Source organism: Branchiostoma lanceolatum, chromosome 8 (assembly GCF_035083965.1).
Source record: "Branchiostoma lanceolatum isolate klBraLanc5 chromosome 8, klBraLanc5.hap2, whole genome shotgun sequence".
Classification (NCBI taxonomy): domain Eukaryota; kingdom Metazoa; phylum Chordata; class Leptocardii; order Amphioxiformes; family Branchiostomatidae; genus Branchiostoma; species Branchiostoma lanceolatum.
The window spans coordinates 3,322,715-3,343,504 of NC_089729.1; the positions used below are offsets into that span (position 1 = coordinate 3,322,715).

Here is a 20,790-nt window from a genome sequence, read left to right on the forward strand (position 1 = left end):
AAAAAGAAGACTCAATAAAGGGGACGCTGCGGAGGGATATGTACATCTCTATCTGCTGTACTCAGACGGGTAAACAACGAAGCAGGTTGTTGGAAGGTCGCCGCTGTGAGCCTGGCGGAATCACTTTCCCTTTATTTTCCTAGCCTCTTGATGAACTCAAGATCCACGGGAGATCACAGCCGGGATGTTCAGCGATCCAACAGCAGAGGGATACGGCGGGAGAGGCTATCAGGGTAGGTTGAATGTCTGGGTGTTGTCAGATTTAACCCGGTTTGGCAACTGTTTCGCTTGACGTGACCTGGCAGATAAACTCGGGTCCTAGTCCTATACACATGTTAATGATTTCAGAAGTTTACCACAGATGTAGGTTTACTTGTGAGAATAATAGGTGGCATGTGCGGAGACTATGTTAGTGTGTCCCATATGGACTACGTTTGTCGCTGTGGTGCCACCATGGATTACCCCACCATGTAGGAAGAAAGCGTTTTTAAAGGTTTTAACATGATAAAACATGGCCGGCATTTTAGTTCCGATCTAGAGTAATTTGTACGTCTGCAGCTGTTTCAACTTTGCCCCGGTCTTCACGACGACTACTGCGCCTTACATTGTGTTTGCACGGCATTTAAAGGGCCAGATCTTTAAAAAAATGGACACCTCCCACAACCGTGGGGAGGGGGGCGTTTACCCTGAATGTGGTCAAGGTAATTTCCCATGGGAACCGCCAGGTGTTTAATGCTTTAATATCTATTTGAACACTATTTCCGATTGCTCCATAGGTAACTAAAGACATGTCACAAATGCGTGCCATTTATCAGTTACACTGAGCTCTCAATGAAAAAGATACATAAGACAAACTAGCAGGTAACAAGACACCTGTGTTATTGACATGTAAGACGTGAGCCAGGTAAAGCCTTTATTTGGGTGTAATTGTGTTGCGGTTACAGGAGAACCTGGCAGACTTGGTCCAAGGTGTCGCAAAAGAGGGTACTAGCATTACGGCAATGTTATCGTAGTAGATATTTAGGTTAGTTTAACAGTTGTGGTGTACATGACTAGTGCTGCGGATCGAAACCCGAGTTTAGGTTTAGGTTCGGACTCGAGTCCAGAGGTTTAGGTTCAGGTCCGGACTTGAAAGTCCGGACCTGAACAATAATTTTGGAATATTTTTTTCGTGTTACATGTAACATTGCAAATTGGCAGATATTTTACATGTAATTTGAAAACTATATATACGGAATTATATACAGTCAGTAATTAACACAAAGGTTCAGTTATAAACACAAAAACAGCAATGTTTTCATATTTTTCTAGTGCAAATTTCACGATCTAAGGAAGGTTTAAGATGGTTTGAAACAAAAAGGAGTGTATAAGTGAGAGATTTTTTTTTCAAGTCCGGACTTGTTTCCAGACGTTTAGGTTTTTTTGGACTTGAACCTAAACGTTTTACAAGTCCGGAACCGGTCCGGCCGGACCGATCCGCACCACTATACATGACTAATGAAGTGAGGTACTTGCCAACTTGGAGTAAGTTGGACTGAGACAGCCCACTTCTCACTAGCTTTGGTACGCATCTATCCTGGTGCCTGTTCAACCGGTATAGCACTGACTGGCAAATACAAATGAAGGTGTCTCCATTACTATTTCAAAGACAAATTGTCTGCATTTTGTAGTTAAAAAATGATGACTATATCATTGTTTTCTTGTAGTGAATGCTCAATGATAACCATGCCTGACTTACATGTCCGTCATCGAGAAGTATTTTCACAGACATGTTCACCACAAAATTACGCATTCAGTGTCAGGGTTGATTGAAACAGCACAATAATTGGGCGGCTCTGGTAAGGTTAAATTTCCAAGTTGACAACCACCTGTTCACTCAAACTGTGCTAGTGAATGACCCTCCATTCATAGCCAGTGACCCAACCCCTTTTTTTCTGAACAAATATGCAAGGTGTTTTTTTAACCTTGTTTCCTACCATGTGACCTATAGTGCATTAATTTAGCATGCTGGTATATTCCATATCCCTGCTATGTATATTGGAACTTGAGTATTTCACAGAAGCGGAAGTCTCCCTATCCTGTGCACAGTTTAGATGAAGATATGCAACAGATGTAGGACCTGGTGTTTGATTGTTAGACTCGAGTCACAAAAATGAACTTCTAAAGTGAAGCATGTTTTGTTCAGTCAGAAAAATTACCCATCTTACTGCTATACTTCTCATGTTTGTACATGAATTTTTTCTTGCCAACATTTTCAGTAACATCTCCGTCAACCTTTTTACTGAACACTTCCTACTGGATCACTGATGTTGTGTTGGTTGCGATTGGTTTTATCATCATGCTGAAGTTATGTCAATAAAATCTGGCCACCTTTAGCAGAGTAATCACCTTTGCAGCTTTGAAATTGTTGAAGTCTACCAAAGAAAACTTAAACTTGTTGAATAGTTTGGCTTTGCAAGGTTTGAATACTGTATTTGTTACTTCAGCTTCTATCACAGCATACCAGGTTTAGGTTAACTCCAGCTTTAATTTGTCATATACAAAGCTTCAGCATTATCGTAATTGCAAGGTACATGTACAAACCACCTTAGTAACTGTCTGAGATATCTTATTCCTCGTAATGAGCATCATTACCCTTTGTTTGTGATTCCCTGCACCAAATACTTGTGTTGCACCACAGCTGGCATTCCTTTCTTCACCACAAAGCTGAAGCACAAAAGACCCATCACTGATGTTTGATTAAGTTGAAAGACGTATCAGTGACACTTGCTTTGAGCAGATACCATGACTGGCCATGGCTTTATTATTCACTAAGGTGCATGATTAATGAACTACTTAAGTTAAATACGTAGGTATGTGTTTGAAACAATGGCATAGCACCTGGTATATCAAATACACTTGCTTTTCATATTGATGTCCTTTCTCATTCAAACTCATGCTATCTTAACTTCAATCTGTGAATATGAATGGAGCTGTGGTTAAGACAACCAAACCTCATTGACGCAACCAAGATTGCATTTTACTTTTTGTGTGAAAGGGTGTCGCTATGCTTAGATAAGGCCACATCAATTTAATTTCTTGGTTAAAGGATTTTTATTTTCCCCAAAAAAAATTTTAGAAGGCTGTTTTTAAAAAAAAAAAAATTTTTTTTAAATAAAAATCTGTTAACCAAGAAATTAAATTAGTGTGGCCTAAGGAAGGAACCTAAAAAGGCCATGTGTTCAAGATAGTTGTAGGAGGAGGGTGATGAGAAATGTAATTGTTACTTGAGTGTTGATGGAGATATCACATTAAGAAGTATACATGTATATGCACACAACCCTCCCTCTCATAAATATGATTATATCAAAATTTGCCCATCTATCACATGTACAAAGATAAGTACTTACTTACAATGCTAACTTCTAATGCTGGCCAAGGTTGGAAACATGGCGGAAAAACTGGAAAAAGATGTGAGTTTTGCTTAACCAAATCATCTCATGCAAATCATTACCTGTCACAAGTGTTTTGGAAGTTGCAGCATGTTGTTAAGCCTTTCGGAAACAACCTGTACGGTGTCCTTTTTTTTTACTTTCACTCACTTTTTTTGTTTTTAGTTAGTAAGTGCCTAACATACATGTAGAAATAGCATGTGTTATATATTGCTCTGATGTTTTCATTTAACAATAAAAAATAAGATTAAGAATGTCATGTTGACACTGACCAAAATTAAATGTGTTTTCTTTTCAGATATTCACCTCTCATCCAGCTGCAATAGCACTTATTGGTTGTGCATGACCATGAAACTCTTCATGTACATTTCAATTACATTGTGATTGTCAATATATCAATTAAAGCATTTTGTATGTAGACCGATTGCCGTACATAGCAGATTTGTAACTCCTATGGTGCTCTCTCCATAGCTGAGTCGCTGACAGAAGAAGAAGATGATACATCGGGGCCATCAGACCACGGGAGTGGAGAGGGTGTGTCGGTGGCAGCCACTTCTCTGCTGGGGTTCCTCAGCTCTCCCTCTGGAAACTACAGCCCGTCACCTGGAGGGCCATTCTCCGCCTTAACAGCCAGCATGTGGCCGCAGGACATACTGGCCAAGATAGCTCAGGTAAGGCTCATAATTTTTAAAGGATTAGTGTAGGATTTGTCGACAGAAGCAGCAGAAGCCATTGAACTTTTAACAACACTTGCAGCACTATCCTCAAAATGTAACCCACTACCTTCTAAGGAGCACCTGTAGTTAGTTTAGATTAGAATTAGGATGTTGGGTGTTTTGATTACTAGTATACATGTACTGTGATGCGACAATATCATTTTCTAAAATGTGTTTTTTCGTCCATGCAAATCTGGAGGGCTGTATTTATTTGCAATGTTTTGGTCTACAGACGGAAGACTCAGAAGGCCAGCCTGAGTTCAGATATGATGAGTTTGGCTTCCGTGTAGAGGAGGAAGGTGAGAAGTCTTTGTTATATTTACTTGTAGTTTTTTTAAGGTATTCAGGAATCTCCTAAGGAACGGGAGTTTTAGTTGTTGGTATCCTATAAAATTTTATGAGTTAAGTCTTTTGGGGCTTTTTGCATTGTCTAGCAAGCACATCAGATAGTAATTATAAATAAAATCAAGGAGTTTCAAGACCTGAGTCTTGAAACTCCTTTGTGAAACTTCTAAGTTTTGTACATTAGTTAGTTAAAATCCTCCCACACCATTATTGATGTATAGGGCGGTGCCCATCTCCGTTTCATAGCCCTGGGCCACACTGTGGTGCAATCACTGTAGCAGGGGGCTAGTCCACTGGCAGTGAAGTGTGTTTAACTTCCATACTGTTTCAGAAGTATGTACCATTTTTATAAAGTCTTTGGTATGACTCAATGCGCCTCTTGTCCAGAGGTGTCCTACCTGGGGCTTGAACCCCGGTCCTTCTGGTCCAAGTAATTTGAACCAGATGTGGTAAATAACAGAAGGGCAGACCACTACACCACAGGGACACTCCCAAGTTTTGTACATGTAACTGCGTTTTTGCACTATCCATAGTAATGAATATGACCTGTCACCATGCACAGATGCTGCGGAGCCCATGTCCAACAAGCTCCTGAGCACCCCGCTGACGGAGGACCCGCAGAACAGGCTGAAGTGGCAGGCCTACCTGGAGTTCACACACAACCACGACGTCGGCGACCTGACCTGGGACAAGATCGAGGCCACGCTACAGAAGTCGGAGAAACTCAACCAGCTGGTCATGACAGGCATTCCCCACAGCATGAGGGAACAGGTGAGTCCGTGTGCTCAGTGTTCTCACCAGGATTTTTTCACAGCATAGGGGTCAGGTACAGAAGGCCAACTTTGCTCGGCGCAAGTCACCCGAGGATTGCCAAAGACATGATAATGGTTGGGAGTTCGAGTCTGGCATCTTCACGCACAACAGTTTGAAATTCATAACCAAATAAGACACTATTTCCTGCATTTTGAGGGATGAATTTTCTGCAGTTAAGTTTTTGGGCAAATATGAACTTTTTATAAGACTTATGAAGGTTCTTCCCAGAAAGAAACACCCTATGCTCATTAAAACACAGCATCGGGGTCAAATCACAGCATCGGGGGTCCAGATCACAGCATCGGGGGCCCCTATGCTGAAAAGGCCTGGCGAGAACACTGGTGCTGATCCAGACAAGTGTTCGGGATACTGTAAATGTATTTAAATTCGCATGGTTTTTATTTCGGGCGAAGGGGAAAATGGAGTGTTTGCGGTGGTTTTAAGTTCGCAGCAGTGCTATAGTAACATACAGTATCGGACAGAAATGTTCGTGGTTGTTTTAAGTTCGCGGTGAAACAGTCGCCACAAAAACCGCGAACATAAAACCACCGCGAACATCTCTGCATTTACAGTATGTCTTTCAAGATGACATACTTTTATGGTGGAACGCTATATTGAGATATCTAGATACATGTCCTATCATCAATACTAACTGTAGGCATCATTTTAGAAGTAGATGTGTAAAAAGATCTGGATTTAACAAGAAACCAATAAGATCTTGTCCTAATCTTAGTCATCAATTTCTAAGGAAAACTTGAGCAGATGACAAGTCAGGAAATGTGATGTAGGCAACATATATTCTTGCCAGAAGATGAAGATGATGATGATGATGAATGGTTTATTCAATTAAAATACACCGCAGCCTTTTGGGCTGAATTGCGTATGTCATTACAATTTAAAAACAAACAGATCCTTGTCCTTAAAACACCTACAGTAGATCAAGGTCTTTGAGAGGTTTATTTCAATAGATGACAGTCTCAGCTTTCATTTCAGCTTCCTCCCACATAGGTGCAGTAACAGAACGCTGATACTCTGACAGCCATAACCACAATTCTAATGTTACATTTGTGTGGTCTTAATGACAATAATGTCTCTGTTGCCATGCAGAGCATGAACTGAATTACAAAACATTTCATTGACACATCAAGAAGATGCTAAATATAACACTGCTTGTAATGAGTTGTAAACATCTGATGTGCAGTGATCAATTACATGTAATTGTTACACTAACATTTCAAGCCGTCTTTTCATACTTGTTGCTATAATCCAGGGAGAAGAGAAAAGGTCTACAGCTAATGGCACTAATTGTCTCATGGGCATTCCAACCTTTACGACTGCACAAATGTTGTACGTTATAATGAGTCCTTTTGTGCTAATATATTTGCTGTTGCCATGACAATTCATCATAGCCATTGAGCAACACAGCACTGATACATGAAGAAAATGCTAAATATAATACTGATCACAGGAAGAAAAAGCCATCTAATAAGCAATTACTGTTTGATGGTTGCTATTAAATTCTCAGGAGACATATGTCGTGAGAGCTACCTCAATGGTGCACGTCATAACAGGCTTGTTATAAAGACCTGCTGCTCTCAGGGATTGTTGTATTTTTAGACTTCCGTCGCTAATGCGAGTGATTATCCTTCTCAGGTGTATGAGTAAAAAGCTGTCTTGAAGCTGACTTTGAAAACAGTTAACATGTATTTCATACCAAACTTCACAAAACTGAATAAAACTTAACACTGCACTTTAACTGGGGTCTTACAGCAATTTAGTTCTTTTTACAGAACTATACTTCAACTGTTTCATCCCCACCACAATGAGGTCGTATGGCCAGCTTTTTTTAAAAGCTTTCTTGTTTGTTCTATTCTGTTCTATTTTGTATTACTGATTTTATATGTGCAAATAAATCAATCAATCAAATCAACAACAAAAAATCAATGGAAAATATCAGAATATTCTATTTTCCAAGTAGTCTTGTGGAGATTATGATAAGAGGCAGGCATGTATGAAATGTCAAAGGTTGCCGTAATGGGAAATATTTCTCTCTCCGCAGCTGTGGCTCCGACTGTCTGGAGCTCTACAGAAGAAAGTGGGAAGTGAAACGTCATACAAGGTAATGACTTTGGTGTTCTCAGTCCTATCGTTAGTCACTGACGAAAGACAGTGGATGCTGTCTCAAACGTCTGACTGTTTCAAAACTTTATCCAGTTGCTTGAGTAATTATTTTTGGCGAGCTTACTACCTGGATGTCTAACTTTCATCAACGTATTAATGACTTTGACATTGAAAAACTCAAGGTACTAGTAATCAAGTCCTTTTCAGGATAATCAAGTGAGAAGACATTGCTTTACTGCCTATTTTTGGAATCTGATCATATAACTCATGACTGTACAGTTGTGTTGACACAACAAGTTTTTTACTGTACTGTGTTACGGATGAACATTGAGCCACTAATGTAACTCAACTGCTCGAACTGTCAAGTTATTGAAGTTGTTTATGTATAAAGGAACTTGAATTGGTGCCTTATTTTGATATGTTTGTGCAATGTTATTTTAAACTCGTAATGTTATAGTCAATTTTTACATAGTGAATTTTACAAATCATGAGCCTTTGTAAATTATGACGCACTTCATGTGCATATTTCTATGAAATTGCCACATGCAAAGTCATGAGAAATAAATCTGAATCTGAAGTTCTTGGTGTGTTTGTTTCAGGACATTGTAAAGGCTAGTTCAGATGACAACTCGCTGACAGCCAAGCAGATAGAGAAGGTACGTCTTAACTTGTTTTTTGTTATACAATCTTTTACAAGTCCACACCCTGTCCCACACACACTACACTTTATCTTCACGGTATCAAAATTTCACGGTGTATAAGGATAATGGGCGTTTTCACTGAACTTTAACCTCATGGTGGTGGCTAGTGATTTACAGAATGGATGTGTGAAGGAATCATAAATAATAACAACAGGTTTTTTTCACGGTGATGATATGTTCACGGTACAGAAATGACAGTGAAAACACTGAACATAAAGTTACAGTGAAAGAAACAAGAATTACAGTAATTTTGTTCAATTTGCCACTTTGAAATAGCCTGAAGTAAAAGTTTCTAAATGGGGTTTAAACAATATTTCAACCTCACCTGTCAGAATGAGTTTGCATCTGCTTTTTAGATGGAATGACAGTGACTTGTCTGTATCTTCTAGGACCTCCTGAGGACCATGCCCAGTAACGCCTGCTTCTCTGACAAGGGCAGCACGGGCGTCCCCCGGCTGAGGAGGATACTGCGGGGCCTGGCCTGGCTGTACCCTGACATCGGCTACTGCCAGGGCACTGGCATGGTAAGGAATGTTGCTTTACAGAACTGTAGAAAGCCTTAGTCTGTATAACGCAAACTCCAGCTGTCCCGGGGTTTCTGTCCCCTCCCCGCGGCTATGCGGTTACAGGGCAGCGAGCCGTTACAGGAGCTTGATTGAATTCAGGCTAACATGGCCTAAGGCCACACTATTTTAATTTCTTGGTTAACGGAATTTTTAAAAAAATGCTAGATTGGAAAATCAACAGGAAAACAGAATCTCAGAGGAAAGTTTGTACTTTGGTGCACACAATTTCAGGGAGTGAACAGGGTCAGGTGAGAGTTTTCACCCCAGCCTTCTGTCTTCACAATTTTTTTTTGGCTAAAATTTTTAAAAAATCTGTTAACCAAGAAATTAAATTGGTGAGGCCTAACCAATAGGAAAAACATATAGGCTGATTTCTTCAACATTATGACGGGTATGTGTGCTAGGAAATGATACAAAAACGTTAGTATTTGTTGGAAAAGTAAGGGACAGTGTTTTCTTTTCTTGACCAACTTTTTGTCATGGGCTCATCAAAGCAGACAAAATTTGCAATGGTCACGTAGGAGTTAGCAGGGAGTGGGTTATTTCATCTAGCAAGTGGTAAACCGTTGCCAGAAAAAACCTGTTCAAATAAAAACCATTCATTCTTTCAATCATTCAATCATTCAATCATTCAAACATGGCCTGACGGTTTTCCACCAATCTTTACAGATTGCTGCGTGTCTGCTGCTGTTTATGGAGGAGGAGGAGGCGTTCTGGATGATGTGTGCGATAGTGGAGGACCTGGTCCCTGCATCCTACTTCTCCTCATCCCTCATTGGTGTACAGGTAACCAGGACTTATCACATGTCGGTTGTAGTAGAAGTAGAAGTAGTAGTAGTAGTAGACTGTGTTGTATTACAGCCACAGGGCTGAATTGCACAGTTGAAGACTGTTCTACCTGGCATCCTGTGAATTTCCTAATCGTCCATTTTTGGATTTCTATAAATTTTTTGAGCGTAAGTCATCCTTTAAAATCTTTTTTCCTGGATTTTAAATGGTGCATTCCTACTGGAAAATGTTTTAGCTAACTCTCCTAAAACCATTTGTACCTGTGGCATGCTTTGTATCAAAACTCAATGTACCACTTACGGTTGCAGGCGGACCAACGTGTGCTGAGACAGCTGATTGTCAGCTACCTGCCCAAGCTGGATGGAGTGTTGAAGGAACATGACATAGGTGAGTAGCCCTTCTCTTTACAAAATATGAATAAAAAGACTCTTTTTACACAACCAAGACATCTATTTTCTTGGTTGTGTAAAAAGAGTCTTTTTTCAGTGACTTACCAACCTGATGAAACTATTCACGTATTTACAGAATATGGTCTGTACACTTGTTTTGTTTATTTGTATTGCACACCCTGTAAACTGCCTCATGGCGTACGTAACACTATTTATACCTACTTTATTGCAATAAACTTGAAAGTTTATTGCAAGTTCTTGCCCTGAGGCTACCTGAAGGATGGACAGGCAATGGGAACAATATTGCATGTGACTACTCTAGTCTAAATACTGACAATAAATTCTTACTTATATTGGGTTTGACTTCTTTTTCCGAGACAGCGGAAGACAAATGATCTCACATTTTCTGTAATGTGTGGGTTTTGTGATGTTAAGAGGAGAGTAGTTTTCTTTTTGTCTGTAAACGTGGAATTTGGTTGCTTTATTAAACATGGTGTTCCATATGTTGCAGAGCTGTCCCTGATTACGCTCCACTGGTTCCTGACGGCCTTTGCCAGCGTGGTGCACATCAAGCTGCTGCTGCGTCTCTGGGACCTCTTCTTCTACGAGGGCTCCATCATCCTCTTCAAGGTCACCCTGGGCATGCTGAAAATGAAGGTCAGTCAACTCTTGGTCTGCCCTCCATATGTTATACTTAAAGGTAGAGCTGTGTATCTAAAGAAACTTTAGGTACAGGTACAGGTACTCGGATTTAGGTACAGGTCCGGACCTGAACCTGTACCTAAACTAAGTAAATGATAGATTTTCAATATTAAGGACAAAAGCATGTTAAGTTACAGGTTTTGTAAACTAGATGATGTTGAGATTACAGTTAGCAAACTGGCATGGAAACAGTTTTGGTCTTGCAGGGAAAAGGTTATGTTGTATGTTTTTATAACAAAATAGTTTTTGATCTGCGCTGTTTGTGGCAAACACTGCAAGAGTAAAGCTGGACTCGCCGCCCACGGACGAGCCCACCGACGCTGAACTGATCGTCCGGCAGGATGTAAAGGAGCTGATATGATGATGATGAGTTTTGGATGAATATGAAAATGAGCTTCACAGTCCTGTCCAGTCATGATTGTTTCCATCTGACCCATCCCTTCCCACCTGCAGGAGGAGGAGCTGTGCGAGCTGGAGAACTCAGCCGCCATCTTCAACGCCCTGTCAGACATTCCAGGGGACATACAGGATGTCGATGAACTCATAGAGGTACTGTAATTACAGCTTTGCGTAGCAAAACCTTTGTTGGATCCGTAGGCATGTGTGGTGGCCGCCATCTTGATTTTGTGACGTCGCAGGGTAACCAAGCCATTTCATTGGGAGGGGTGTTTTTTTGGGGCGCTAGCGTTCTCTCTATTTTTAACAAATCGGCACACTATCACACATTCAACTCAAATAAAAATTCAATACCAATTCTTATTCATAAAAAAGACCCCGTAATCGCTTAAGTAACATAGCAAACCTGAAGTATATGTAGCACAGATACTTAACTCTAGTTCACTTTATCTTCACGGTAGCAAAATTTCACAGTGTAATGAAAATGGACATTTTCACTGAATCTTAACTTCACGGTGGTGGCAAGTGATTTACAAAACGCATGTGCGAAGAAATCATAAAAGAAAGTGATAAGTTCACAGTACAGAGGTGAACATAAAGTTACAGTGAAAGAAACAACAATTACAGTACTTAAACAACTTACTGCAGGGTCTGTATGCCTTCTTTTGTGAGGCGTAGCGAGCTATGTTAGTTCACTGTTAATTGTACCCAGCCTGCTCTGGAATTGCTCTAATTCCGTGTGAAGTGTTTAACAATTGAGATATCGAAATTTAGCGCAGTCAGTTTCCTGGCCTTTAGTGTTGCAGACTCTTTTACAAGTTCTCTTATGGTGCCACAAAGAAAGGTCAAGAACCCTGGGTTAATCACTCATAGCAATTAGATGATTACAAGGACATCCCAAATCACCCAATTATCTATTTGCTGGAGGCACAGAGGGATCAAAGGTCGTGGGAATATCACTCGCAAGAATGTGATGAATTACTACGTAGTCACAAACTTCTTTGCAATATTTCAAATCTTTCATTTATCAAAATCCACGCCACTCATTCCAAAGAATCCTTATTTGTCAAAATCTATTCTCCACCATTCCAAAGAAAAGCTCCCATCTGGATACCAGTATGATCCTATGTGTACACCTCACACTATAAGTAAAAATACCAGCAAAATATGCAAAGCATTTATGCAAATGAACTATACTTGTCAAAAAAGAATGTGCTAACCTTGTCATATATATCTATCAGTACACTACATATACTGTCCAGCAGGAAAATCAACTTCGGTCTAGCACAGAAAATAAAGCTGTAATAGCATCTGACAATATAGCATACTTTTAACATCTTGCATACAGAACTGCACAACTTCCTCATGGAAAAGTACTTTTAAAGTTTAGTAGATCATGTTCACATTGACAAATGACTACTGTCATATAAGGACCTAAATGTTTTACTAAAAGTCGTAATGTAGAATCTTCTCACCTGGCTGAGGAAATGGATGGCAATCTCAAAGACCTTGTAGTTCTGATCTGACAGAGCCAATTCCTTTCAAACGTAACCTACCAAACCGGAAAGATCAGTGAATAAACAGCGGCCACATTGGCAGAATGCCCGACAGTCGTCTACCTAGAAGTGGTCACCAAACTATGGTAAAAGATCACGAGGTAAACCATGTAAGTCATGGCTTTTATTTGTGATGGGCGGCGCAACTGGCCTCTTTAGTCTGAGGAAATTTGAACCTTAAATGCTGGATGAGCTGAATGATCTGGCAAGTAACATTATAGTAATTCTATTTGCAAGTTCTTGCCTGAGGGCTAATTGCAACATGTCACAATGCATAGAAAAAGACAAAGTTAACTGTAGTGACAAGTGGAACAAGTGACTATTCTATTTAAAGAACTACTACTGGATACAATAGTCTGTAACATGCCTTTTTCCATGAGGTGTAACAAGTTATTTTAATTCGCTGTTTATCATACCCGGCCTGCTCTTATTAGGTCTTAAGTAATTTACCAATTGAGATATCCAAATCTGGTGAAGAATGTAAAAGAATATGCTCATCAATTATCTGTTCAGCATTGCTGTCCTTTCTAAATTTACTGTTAAGGCTGCCAGGTGTCAGTAAAGGTTTGGGTATTTCCATGGAGTTGCAAAAAGGTTGTACTACATGTACTTGACATTTGCATACTATCCTTACGAATTAGTGACTTTGACACGTTCAACCGGCTTTTCCAGTTAGATGTTCTAGTGTTGATTTGTTCTGCCAGTTCATTCTAGTGACGCTGAAGAAGTGTGATAGATGATATCACTCAAAACGTCTGTAAGTAAATCTCAGAATTTCATCCAGTTGTAAATGTCTTTATCTATTGTTTTAATACCTGGATGTCTAACATTCATAAAGGTTGCACTGCTTTGCCAAAAACAGTTACTCAAGCAACTGGATAAGATTTTGAATAATTTTGAATATAAAATTTTATCCAGTTGCTTGAGTAACTATTTTTGGCATATATCTTACTACCTGGATGTCTAACGCTCATAAAGGTTGTACTGCTTTGTCTCCCTCTCCCTGCCCAGATGGCCATGCAGACGTCAGGCTCCCTGACAGACGTGGTGTTGGAGGCCCACAGGAGGAAACACCTGGCCTACCTCATGGCAGACCAGGGGCAGATCATCAACCCTGACACTACTGCAACCAACCTGCCCAAACAGGTCAGGATAATCATCTCTCTCTCTCTAAAGGAGCCTGCAGGCTAAGGAAAGTGAAAGGAAAGTGATCTCGAACCAGTTTAGCTCAAATGAACTCAATGAACAGATGAGGCTAATCTTCCACTGGTCTTGACAGAGACGACAGACACTATGTACAGTATTTACAGGTTCATTGTACCGAGGAAATTCCCCTTAGCTCTTTTCAACAAGCACAATGAACAGTGGACCACGGTTTAATGTTCCGCCCTAAGGACTGTGACCCTTTCCGGTAGCGTGCATGTCGGGTGAGCGACACAGCCGGGATCGAACCCGGGGCTTCTAGCTATAGTTCCAGAGGCAAGATCGCTAACCACTGGACTACGCACGCTACCATAGGCTATGTCATGTTTTCATCAAATTCTATAAATGTAGAAATGTTTGGGGTGGTTTTACGTTCGCAGCTTTTGCGGTAAGCTCTTCGCGCGAACTTAAAACCACTGCAAACATTTTTTGCCCCCCTATCCCCTTGTCTACCACAGTATTGTCTCAAACACGAACTTAAAACCACCAAGAACACTCCATTTCCTTCATGATGCAAAATTAAAACCACGCCCAACTGGCCCAACTGAAATGCATGTACAGTAGATGTGTGGCATGCAAGAGCTGTAGAGATGTATGTTCACTTGGTACTGTCCTTACCTTTTGAACATACAATACCCAAGAATATGGAATTGAAATGTGCAACACAAAATATCCTATTGGGTATGATTCCCAGAAAGCAACCAAACATTAATTGGAGTTAATTTTAAATGTTTTGAATGGAGTATAGTCAGTATTTATATTCTAATCCATCATTGTGCTAGACGATTGATTTATACTACCACTAATATTGTTTTTTATGATTTTTTATTTAAGACAAAGTTTGAATATGTTGTTTCACCTTTCTAACAGCAACTTGTGAAAAGAAGACTTTCCAGAAGTAGATCTTTCATTGGGTCATTACTATTTGGTACGTATGCCACTTCTGTCTGTTACTTATTGTTACTTCAGATTTCATATGTCCTATGTCCTGGAGAAAGGTCACATATAAACTTTATTGCCTTTCTTAGATTGACATATGGGTTTTTAAGAAATATGCAAAAAAACTACAAATGTACATGTGTACAGGTGTAAATGAGCACCTAGCTCATCTAGGGTAAGGGACGTCCCTCTGATAGGACGTTAAATGGAAGTCCTTTGTTTGGGGAGAGCCACACCCCGCGCACATAAAAGAACCCACCACACCTTTCGAAAAAGAGTAGGGGCATGCCCCGGTGTGCGATGGTCCAAAAACCTACAGTCGGCCTCACATGGGTTTGCCCTTAGTAATAGCCTCCGGCTAGTTGGGCCACCCTGGCATGTACATGCCGAACCAATAAAGAAATAAAGAAATAAAGAAATAAAAACTACAAATGTATGTACTGTGAATATTAAAAAATTATTAAGTTGTGTTCTCTGGTTCTCTGAGTGGAAGGCTCTATACGTCTTGAGTTTCATAATGATAGATGAAGGATCAAAAGTGTATTAGATGAGTACCAATGTTATCAAGATCTGAGAACTCTGTCCACCGTTCTGCAGGTGAAGACGAGCAGTCAGAAGTGGTGAAGGCCAAAAACATCAAACAAACAGGTATTAGTTTTTTGCTTACAAAGTCAGAATTAGCAGAATTTGAAAAAAGATTACTGTAAATGCAGAAATGTTTGCGGTGGTTTTATGTTCGCGGTTTTCGCAGCGACATTTCACCGCGAACTTAAAACCACCGCGAACATCTTTGTCTAATACTGTAGCAGTAGGTGACTATAGCACTGCCGGCAACTTAAAACCACCGCGAACACTCCATTTTCGCCTTAGCGCGAAACAAAAACCACGCGAACGTAAATGCATTTACAGTAATACAGTCAGTACAATCCGTTGAATGTCAGCGTAAGGACATGATGTGAGCATGAAAAATGATATAGTACTATGCTGCAGTTTGCTTCAACAAAAACTGTTGATTACCTGAACAGTCAGAGACTTGTTACATTATATCAGTAACGAATCAGCACATGACTTTTTCATAGTTTAAAAGTATTCTAATTCATTTTTGAACATATCGTTGCAGAAATGGTGTCCAACCTGAGAGAAGCTATCTTACAGATAGCCAAGCACTTCCAGTCTATAGATCCAAAGAACTGCAATGTAGTAAGTATTTGGTGCACCCGAATACGTGTAGTATTAGTTTGATTTGAACGTTTATATATTATGAATTAGTCCTTTTCTTGAATACTTAGTATGCAGTATAGTTGACTCAGAAAGACAGCTGATAAACTCTTTCTGTTTTGGTCACAAACCTTAGATAAGGTTAGCATCCTTTTTTCTGAAAATGTGTCAAAATCATGTCAGTAGAAGCATGAATCATCATGTAATTCTGCAAAACCATAAAAGGTTTTTTTTCTATTCTTGTTTCGTATCCAAAGCAAGGATACTTTGGTCAGTGAGTTGACGGATACATGTTATGTAAATGTTCCCAGGACCTGCAGGCTGACTACTCGCTGGAGAGCCACAAACAGGACCATGAGAATTTTGTCAATGTGTCCAGGACCTCATCACTCACTCACTCACTCACTCACTCACTCACTCACTCACTCACTCACTCACTCACTCACTCACTCACTCACTCACTCACTCACTCACTCACTCACTCACTCACTCACTCACTCAACCACTCACTCACTCACTCGCTCTCTCGCTCTCTCGCTCACTCACTCACTCACTCACTCACTCACTCACTCACTCACTCACTCACTCACTCACTCACTCACTCACTCACTCACTCACTCACTCTCTCCCATTAGGACCTGCAGGCTGACTACTCGCTGGAGAGCCACAAACAGGACCATGAGAACTTTGTTAACGTGTCCAGAAACAGGAGGAGACGAGCCAAGGCCCTGCTGGACTTCGAGAGGCACGATGATGACGAGTTAGGCTTCAGGAAAAATGACATCATCACTGTGAGTTGTGTAATGGTTTTACCAGGGGTTCATCTGCCCCCTCTTTTTTCAGCCCAGCAACCCCTTGTTGAATTCAGATTTTAGCTTAATATCCAGCAAAGAGCCTTCACTCAGCAATCAATTCTTCCATGAATACATAAAATTTGCTCCCTCGGCTGTGTGTGCTCCCTCTTGTTCAATTTTTCTAGAAAAAAAACTGCTTTTACAGTAATGACAATGTTGTGAATTTCTAATTATGATATACTGTAATACAGTAATTGTTGCAATATATTTTTGTTCACTTTCCATGCTTCAATTTAGGCCAAAATTGATACCAGTGAATACAAATTAAGGTTACTGTATGTTCTTCCTTCAGGAGCAACCCCTAACCACATTGTTTTTTTCTGTAGATTATCTCTCAGAAGGACGAGCACTGTTGGGTAGGAGAGCTGAATGGCCTGAGAGGTATGAAAGAAGAAGAACTTTATTGCACGACAATTGTACATGGTACAAAGTATGGCAAGAATCCGTAAACATAATACAAAGTAGAAGTATAGAATAAAACTTAACATCCTAACAATAAGGGCTAGCATATGTCACTTGTCAGAGCTCAAAACTAACAGCAAACATACTCATCATGCTCCGATTATGAAGTGGTAAATGCTCAATTATTACTGGGACAAGCCTGAACATGCAGTACTGTAACAGGTCACATAGGGGCGCTTATTAGACATGATGTTTTGAAGCCCTCTGCTAACAAGTGTCTGTTTTCTTGACAGGGTGGTTCCCAGCCAAGTTTGTGGAGCTTCTGGATGAAAGAAGTAAACTTGTAAGTCATCAATTCATGGTCCTTAAAACATTTATATTAAGAGTAGAATACGACTGATTTCGGGGAGTTAGGGGACTTTCTAAAGATAGTTTTTCTGATGGATGGTACAGGTGTGTACAGCTAAGAGGGATGGATGTGAGGATCATAGATGAACATGTTATTCCATACATCATGAGTAAGCCAGGCAGGAAGTCAGACTATTGATGTGCCAGCTGCCAAACTTCAACCTCTTCTAGCTTCTTTGGTTGCTTGCCCAACCCATCCCTGTTGGAGTCCTCACCTCATGCCCATGTAGTAGAGGCTTTTCTAGCATACAGTGTAGTGTAGCTCCAATTGCATGATCTGCATCACGTCTTTTTCTTTAACTAGAAACTTTCTGAATAGCAAAGTTCTTTTATTCACAACCAAGTATTTACACGAGCCAACGTTTTGATGACTGTCATCTTCATCAGGGCAATGACGACAGTCATCGAAACATCGGCTTGTGTAAATACTTGGTTGTGAATAAAAGAACTTTTCTATTCAGTCATTCACCAACCTGATCAAAAACGGATAAAAAGAAATTCTGTAGTAACTGTTACATGTCTTTGTAAATCTAATGACAAGATATTCAAAAAGTAAAAACTAATCAGCTATCAGTTGTCGAGTTCTACATTAAATCAGAGACACGCTATTCTTATTCTACGACCACGAAAGAAATGAGCTGTTTAAAGAGGCCACCATTTTCCATCCTAATCTCTCCACGTTTTCAGACGAAAAGAAAACTACTCTCCTCTTAACATCATAAAACCCACATATTACAGAAAAAGTGGGATCATTCGTCTTCCACTGTCTCGCAAAAAGGAGCCGAACCCAATAAGCTAGAACTTAGCGTCAGTAGTCAAGACTAGAGTAGTCATATGTTATATTGTTCATCATTATCTGTCCATCCACTCTGTGTTACATGTACTTGCAATTAGCCTACGGGCAGGAATTTACAATAAACTTTCTATTGAAGAAGATTTGCTCATGTAAGTCTTACTTTCACAGTACACAACAGCGGGGGACGACCAAGTCACAGAGGCAATCACAGACCTGGTCAGAGGAACGTGAGTCAACAGTTTTTAACAATTTCTCTTCTAGGCATTCAGACAATTTTTTTACAATGTCTCTCTCTCTTTTAGAGCAACGTAAGTCAACAGTTTTTAACAGACACTTTTTTTTTTACAATGTCTCTCTTTTGGAGCAACGTAGGAATCCAACAGTGGCAACTGCTTCTAAGAGATTGCGAAGTTGTGAAAAGCCTTTGTTTTTATAGAGATACCTGCTCGTCACATCTGGCATTCTTCTTCAGAATACAGTGTTTTTGTTGTTCAGCTCTCAAGGAAACACAAATCAGCTGGCATTTCCCACATATTTGTCCCAGAGAAGGGATGGTTTTTCCAGAGCCCATGGGGTTGTTTACCCGTACTTAGATAATGGTCCACAGCAAATACAGTGTTTAGGTAGCTTAGGTCTAACCAGGAGGGTGTAATGAAGTGCTCCGCCCTGGGGATCCCCTTATCTACCAGACCAAACTTCAGCATGTCTGTCCCAAATCCACCTTAATCCTGCTGGGAAGAAGCACGAAGTGTCAGAATTTCTTTCATCAGGAGGGAGAATTCCAGATAATCATTCGAAAACACCAAAGCCTTTCACAAGAGAGGACACATTAGGGGTCTGTTTTTGAAGGGGTTAGGGCCCTTTCAGTGCCACAATTTAGAGTATTACAGTATAAAACTCAAACTAATTACAACAGGAAGTGGAAAGTCTTTTGTAAAGTTCATTCACCCCAATCTGGATAAGTTACTGGAATGGCAGTGCAATATGTCAAGGACAACTTTTAGTTTGACAGTCAATCTTTCAGTTAACAGGAAATCCCTGAAGATCTATCTAAATTGTTCTTTTAAAGCATGTCTCTTGAAGAAACAAAGATGCACTCAGTACAAGAAGATCTTGTACAGACCAAGAGAATGAATAGACATACCAGAGATTATGAGACAAAATTGTGTTCAACAGTTAAGTCATTTACCCTTAAGGGCTCGAAATTCATTTTTGGAAATAGGTGCACTGGTGCACCCAAGCAAAAAATTTAGGTGCACAGAAACAATTTTGGGAGCACCACATAGAATAAAGCTGAATGTCAGCAAAACATATTAAGACTCGAACTTCAATCTGTAATTTTATACCTAACTTCAAAATTTCAAAGAAGTAATGCATCTAACAAAGTACAACAAAGGTTATATGACTTTTTCAGATACTCGAATTTCAAGAATGTTTTCTATACCAGTGTACAATAGTACCTCTACCCTACAGTCTACCAAAATATCTACTAGTAGGTTCACTGGTGCACCCACAGTCAAAAATTAGCTGCACAGCTTCAATTTTGGGTGCACACAGGTGCACATGCGGCCACTATTTCGAGCCCTGCCCTTCCAAAGTAGGGTGTTGCTTGCCAGTAAAATATGAGATGATGGAAGGCATCCCAGGCATGTATGGCATTGCAGTCAACCCATCACCAGCAGTGCCATACATGTTTATTACTGACTCAGGTATCCCTCCAAACATGCCCAGCAGGGCTACTTTGGAACCTGATTCTGTCTGGAGAGCGAGTATTCACTCAACAAGACTTAGGGAGAAAGATGTAGTACTTTTGTAAGGATATCTTCAGTAAACAATAGTGCGCTGACAGTTCTGCCCTGTACAAGATTTGACCGTGGCAGATATGGGGTTTGTCTTGTCTATCTTGATACCAGGAGTGCTGTCTGCAAAGGGGAATGTGCTTGTCAGATTTACAAAAAGGACCCTTTGTTTAGTTGTCCAAAGTCAGTCAGGCGCCAGATAATATCAAAAACACTGTCCGTCTGTCATAGTAGGATTGGTCTGGACCAATCGTAGGGAATTACGCTGGAGGAAGCGACCTCTGACCTCCACTCGTGCCGCCTCTATTCTGCGGCATCCGCCGTGCTGAACGGCGCGGCTGGGCTCGCCTCCCGCTCGATGTCAGGCTATCCAGCTGATTTAGCAAAGAATATCAATGTAGACTCTCCAGTGATTTTTCTACCTCTGTAGTCCAAAATGTGTGAATATACAACCAGATACAAAATGTCTGAACCAATGACCCTCAAATTTCACTCCCCTCCCTGCCTACTCTCTATTGTTGACCAAAAGTTATTAGATCTTCTAATAGCTTAACAGGTTGTTTCAAATGAAAGGGAATGTGTCAGGGATTAGAAGGGATTTGGTTACATCGTGGTTGTATGTCTCAATACGTTTTTTGATATGAAT

At 40.3% G+C, this 20,790-nt stretch overlaps 1 protein-coding gene across 9 annotated transcripts in view; it reads left to right on the top strand.

Annotated features, from left to right (window-relative positions):
- Window positions 1-38: 38 nt before the first annotated feature.
- The window catches only part of LOC136440372 (small G protein signaling modulator 3 homolog), a 44,476-nt gene continuing 23,724 nt past the window's right edge, over window positions 39-20,790 (top strand). For 5 of the 9 annotated variants that reach the window (XM_066436387.1, XM_066436388.1, XM_066436389.1 and 2 more), the window contains exons 1-20: window positions 40-233; window positions 3,420-3,452; window positions 3,903-4,102; window positions 4,380-4,446; window positions 5,055-5,263; window positions 7,365-7,424; window positions 8,026-8,082; window positions 8,517-8,651; window positions 9,363-9,479; window positions 9,791-9,869; window positions 10,383-10,528; window positions 11,027-11,122; window positions 13,537-13,671; window positions 14,599-14,656; window positions 15,265-15,315; window positions 15,788-15,867; window positions 16,521-16,676; window positions 17,066-17,120; window positions 17,435-17,484; window positions 18,514-18,572. In XM_066436387.1, coding sequence (XP_066292484.1) covers window positions 185-233; window positions 3,420-3,452; window positions 3,903-4,102; window positions 4,380-4,446; window positions 5,055-5,263; window positions 7,365-7,424; window positions 8,026-8,082; window positions 8,517-8,651; window positions 9,363-9,479; window positions 9,791-9,869; window positions 10,383-10,528; window positions 11,027-11,122; window positions 13,537-13,671; window positions 14,599-14,656; window positions 15,265-15,315; window positions 15,788-15,867; window positions 16,521-16,676; window positions 17,066-17,120; window positions 17,435-17,484; window positions 18,514-18,572 — 1,892 coding nt within the window. In that variant the 5' untranslated portion in view covers window positions 40-184. Of the gene's footprint in view, window positions 234-326; window positions 471-3,419; window positions 3,453-3,902; window positions 4,103-4,379; window positions 4,447-5,054; window positions 5,264-7,364; window positions 7,425-8,025; window positions 8,083-8,516; window positions 8,652-9,362; window positions 9,480-9,790; window positions 9,870-10,382; window positions 10,529-11,026; window positions 11,123-13,536; window positions 13,672-14,598; window positions 14,657-15,264; window positions 15,316-15,787; window positions 15,868-16,520; window positions 16,677-17,065; window positions 17,121-17,434; window positions 17,485-18,513; window positions 18,573-20,790 lie in introns of those variants that run through there. The other 4 variants (XR_010756660.1, XR_010756661.1, XR_010756663.1 and 1 more) reach the window with 3 other exon arrangements.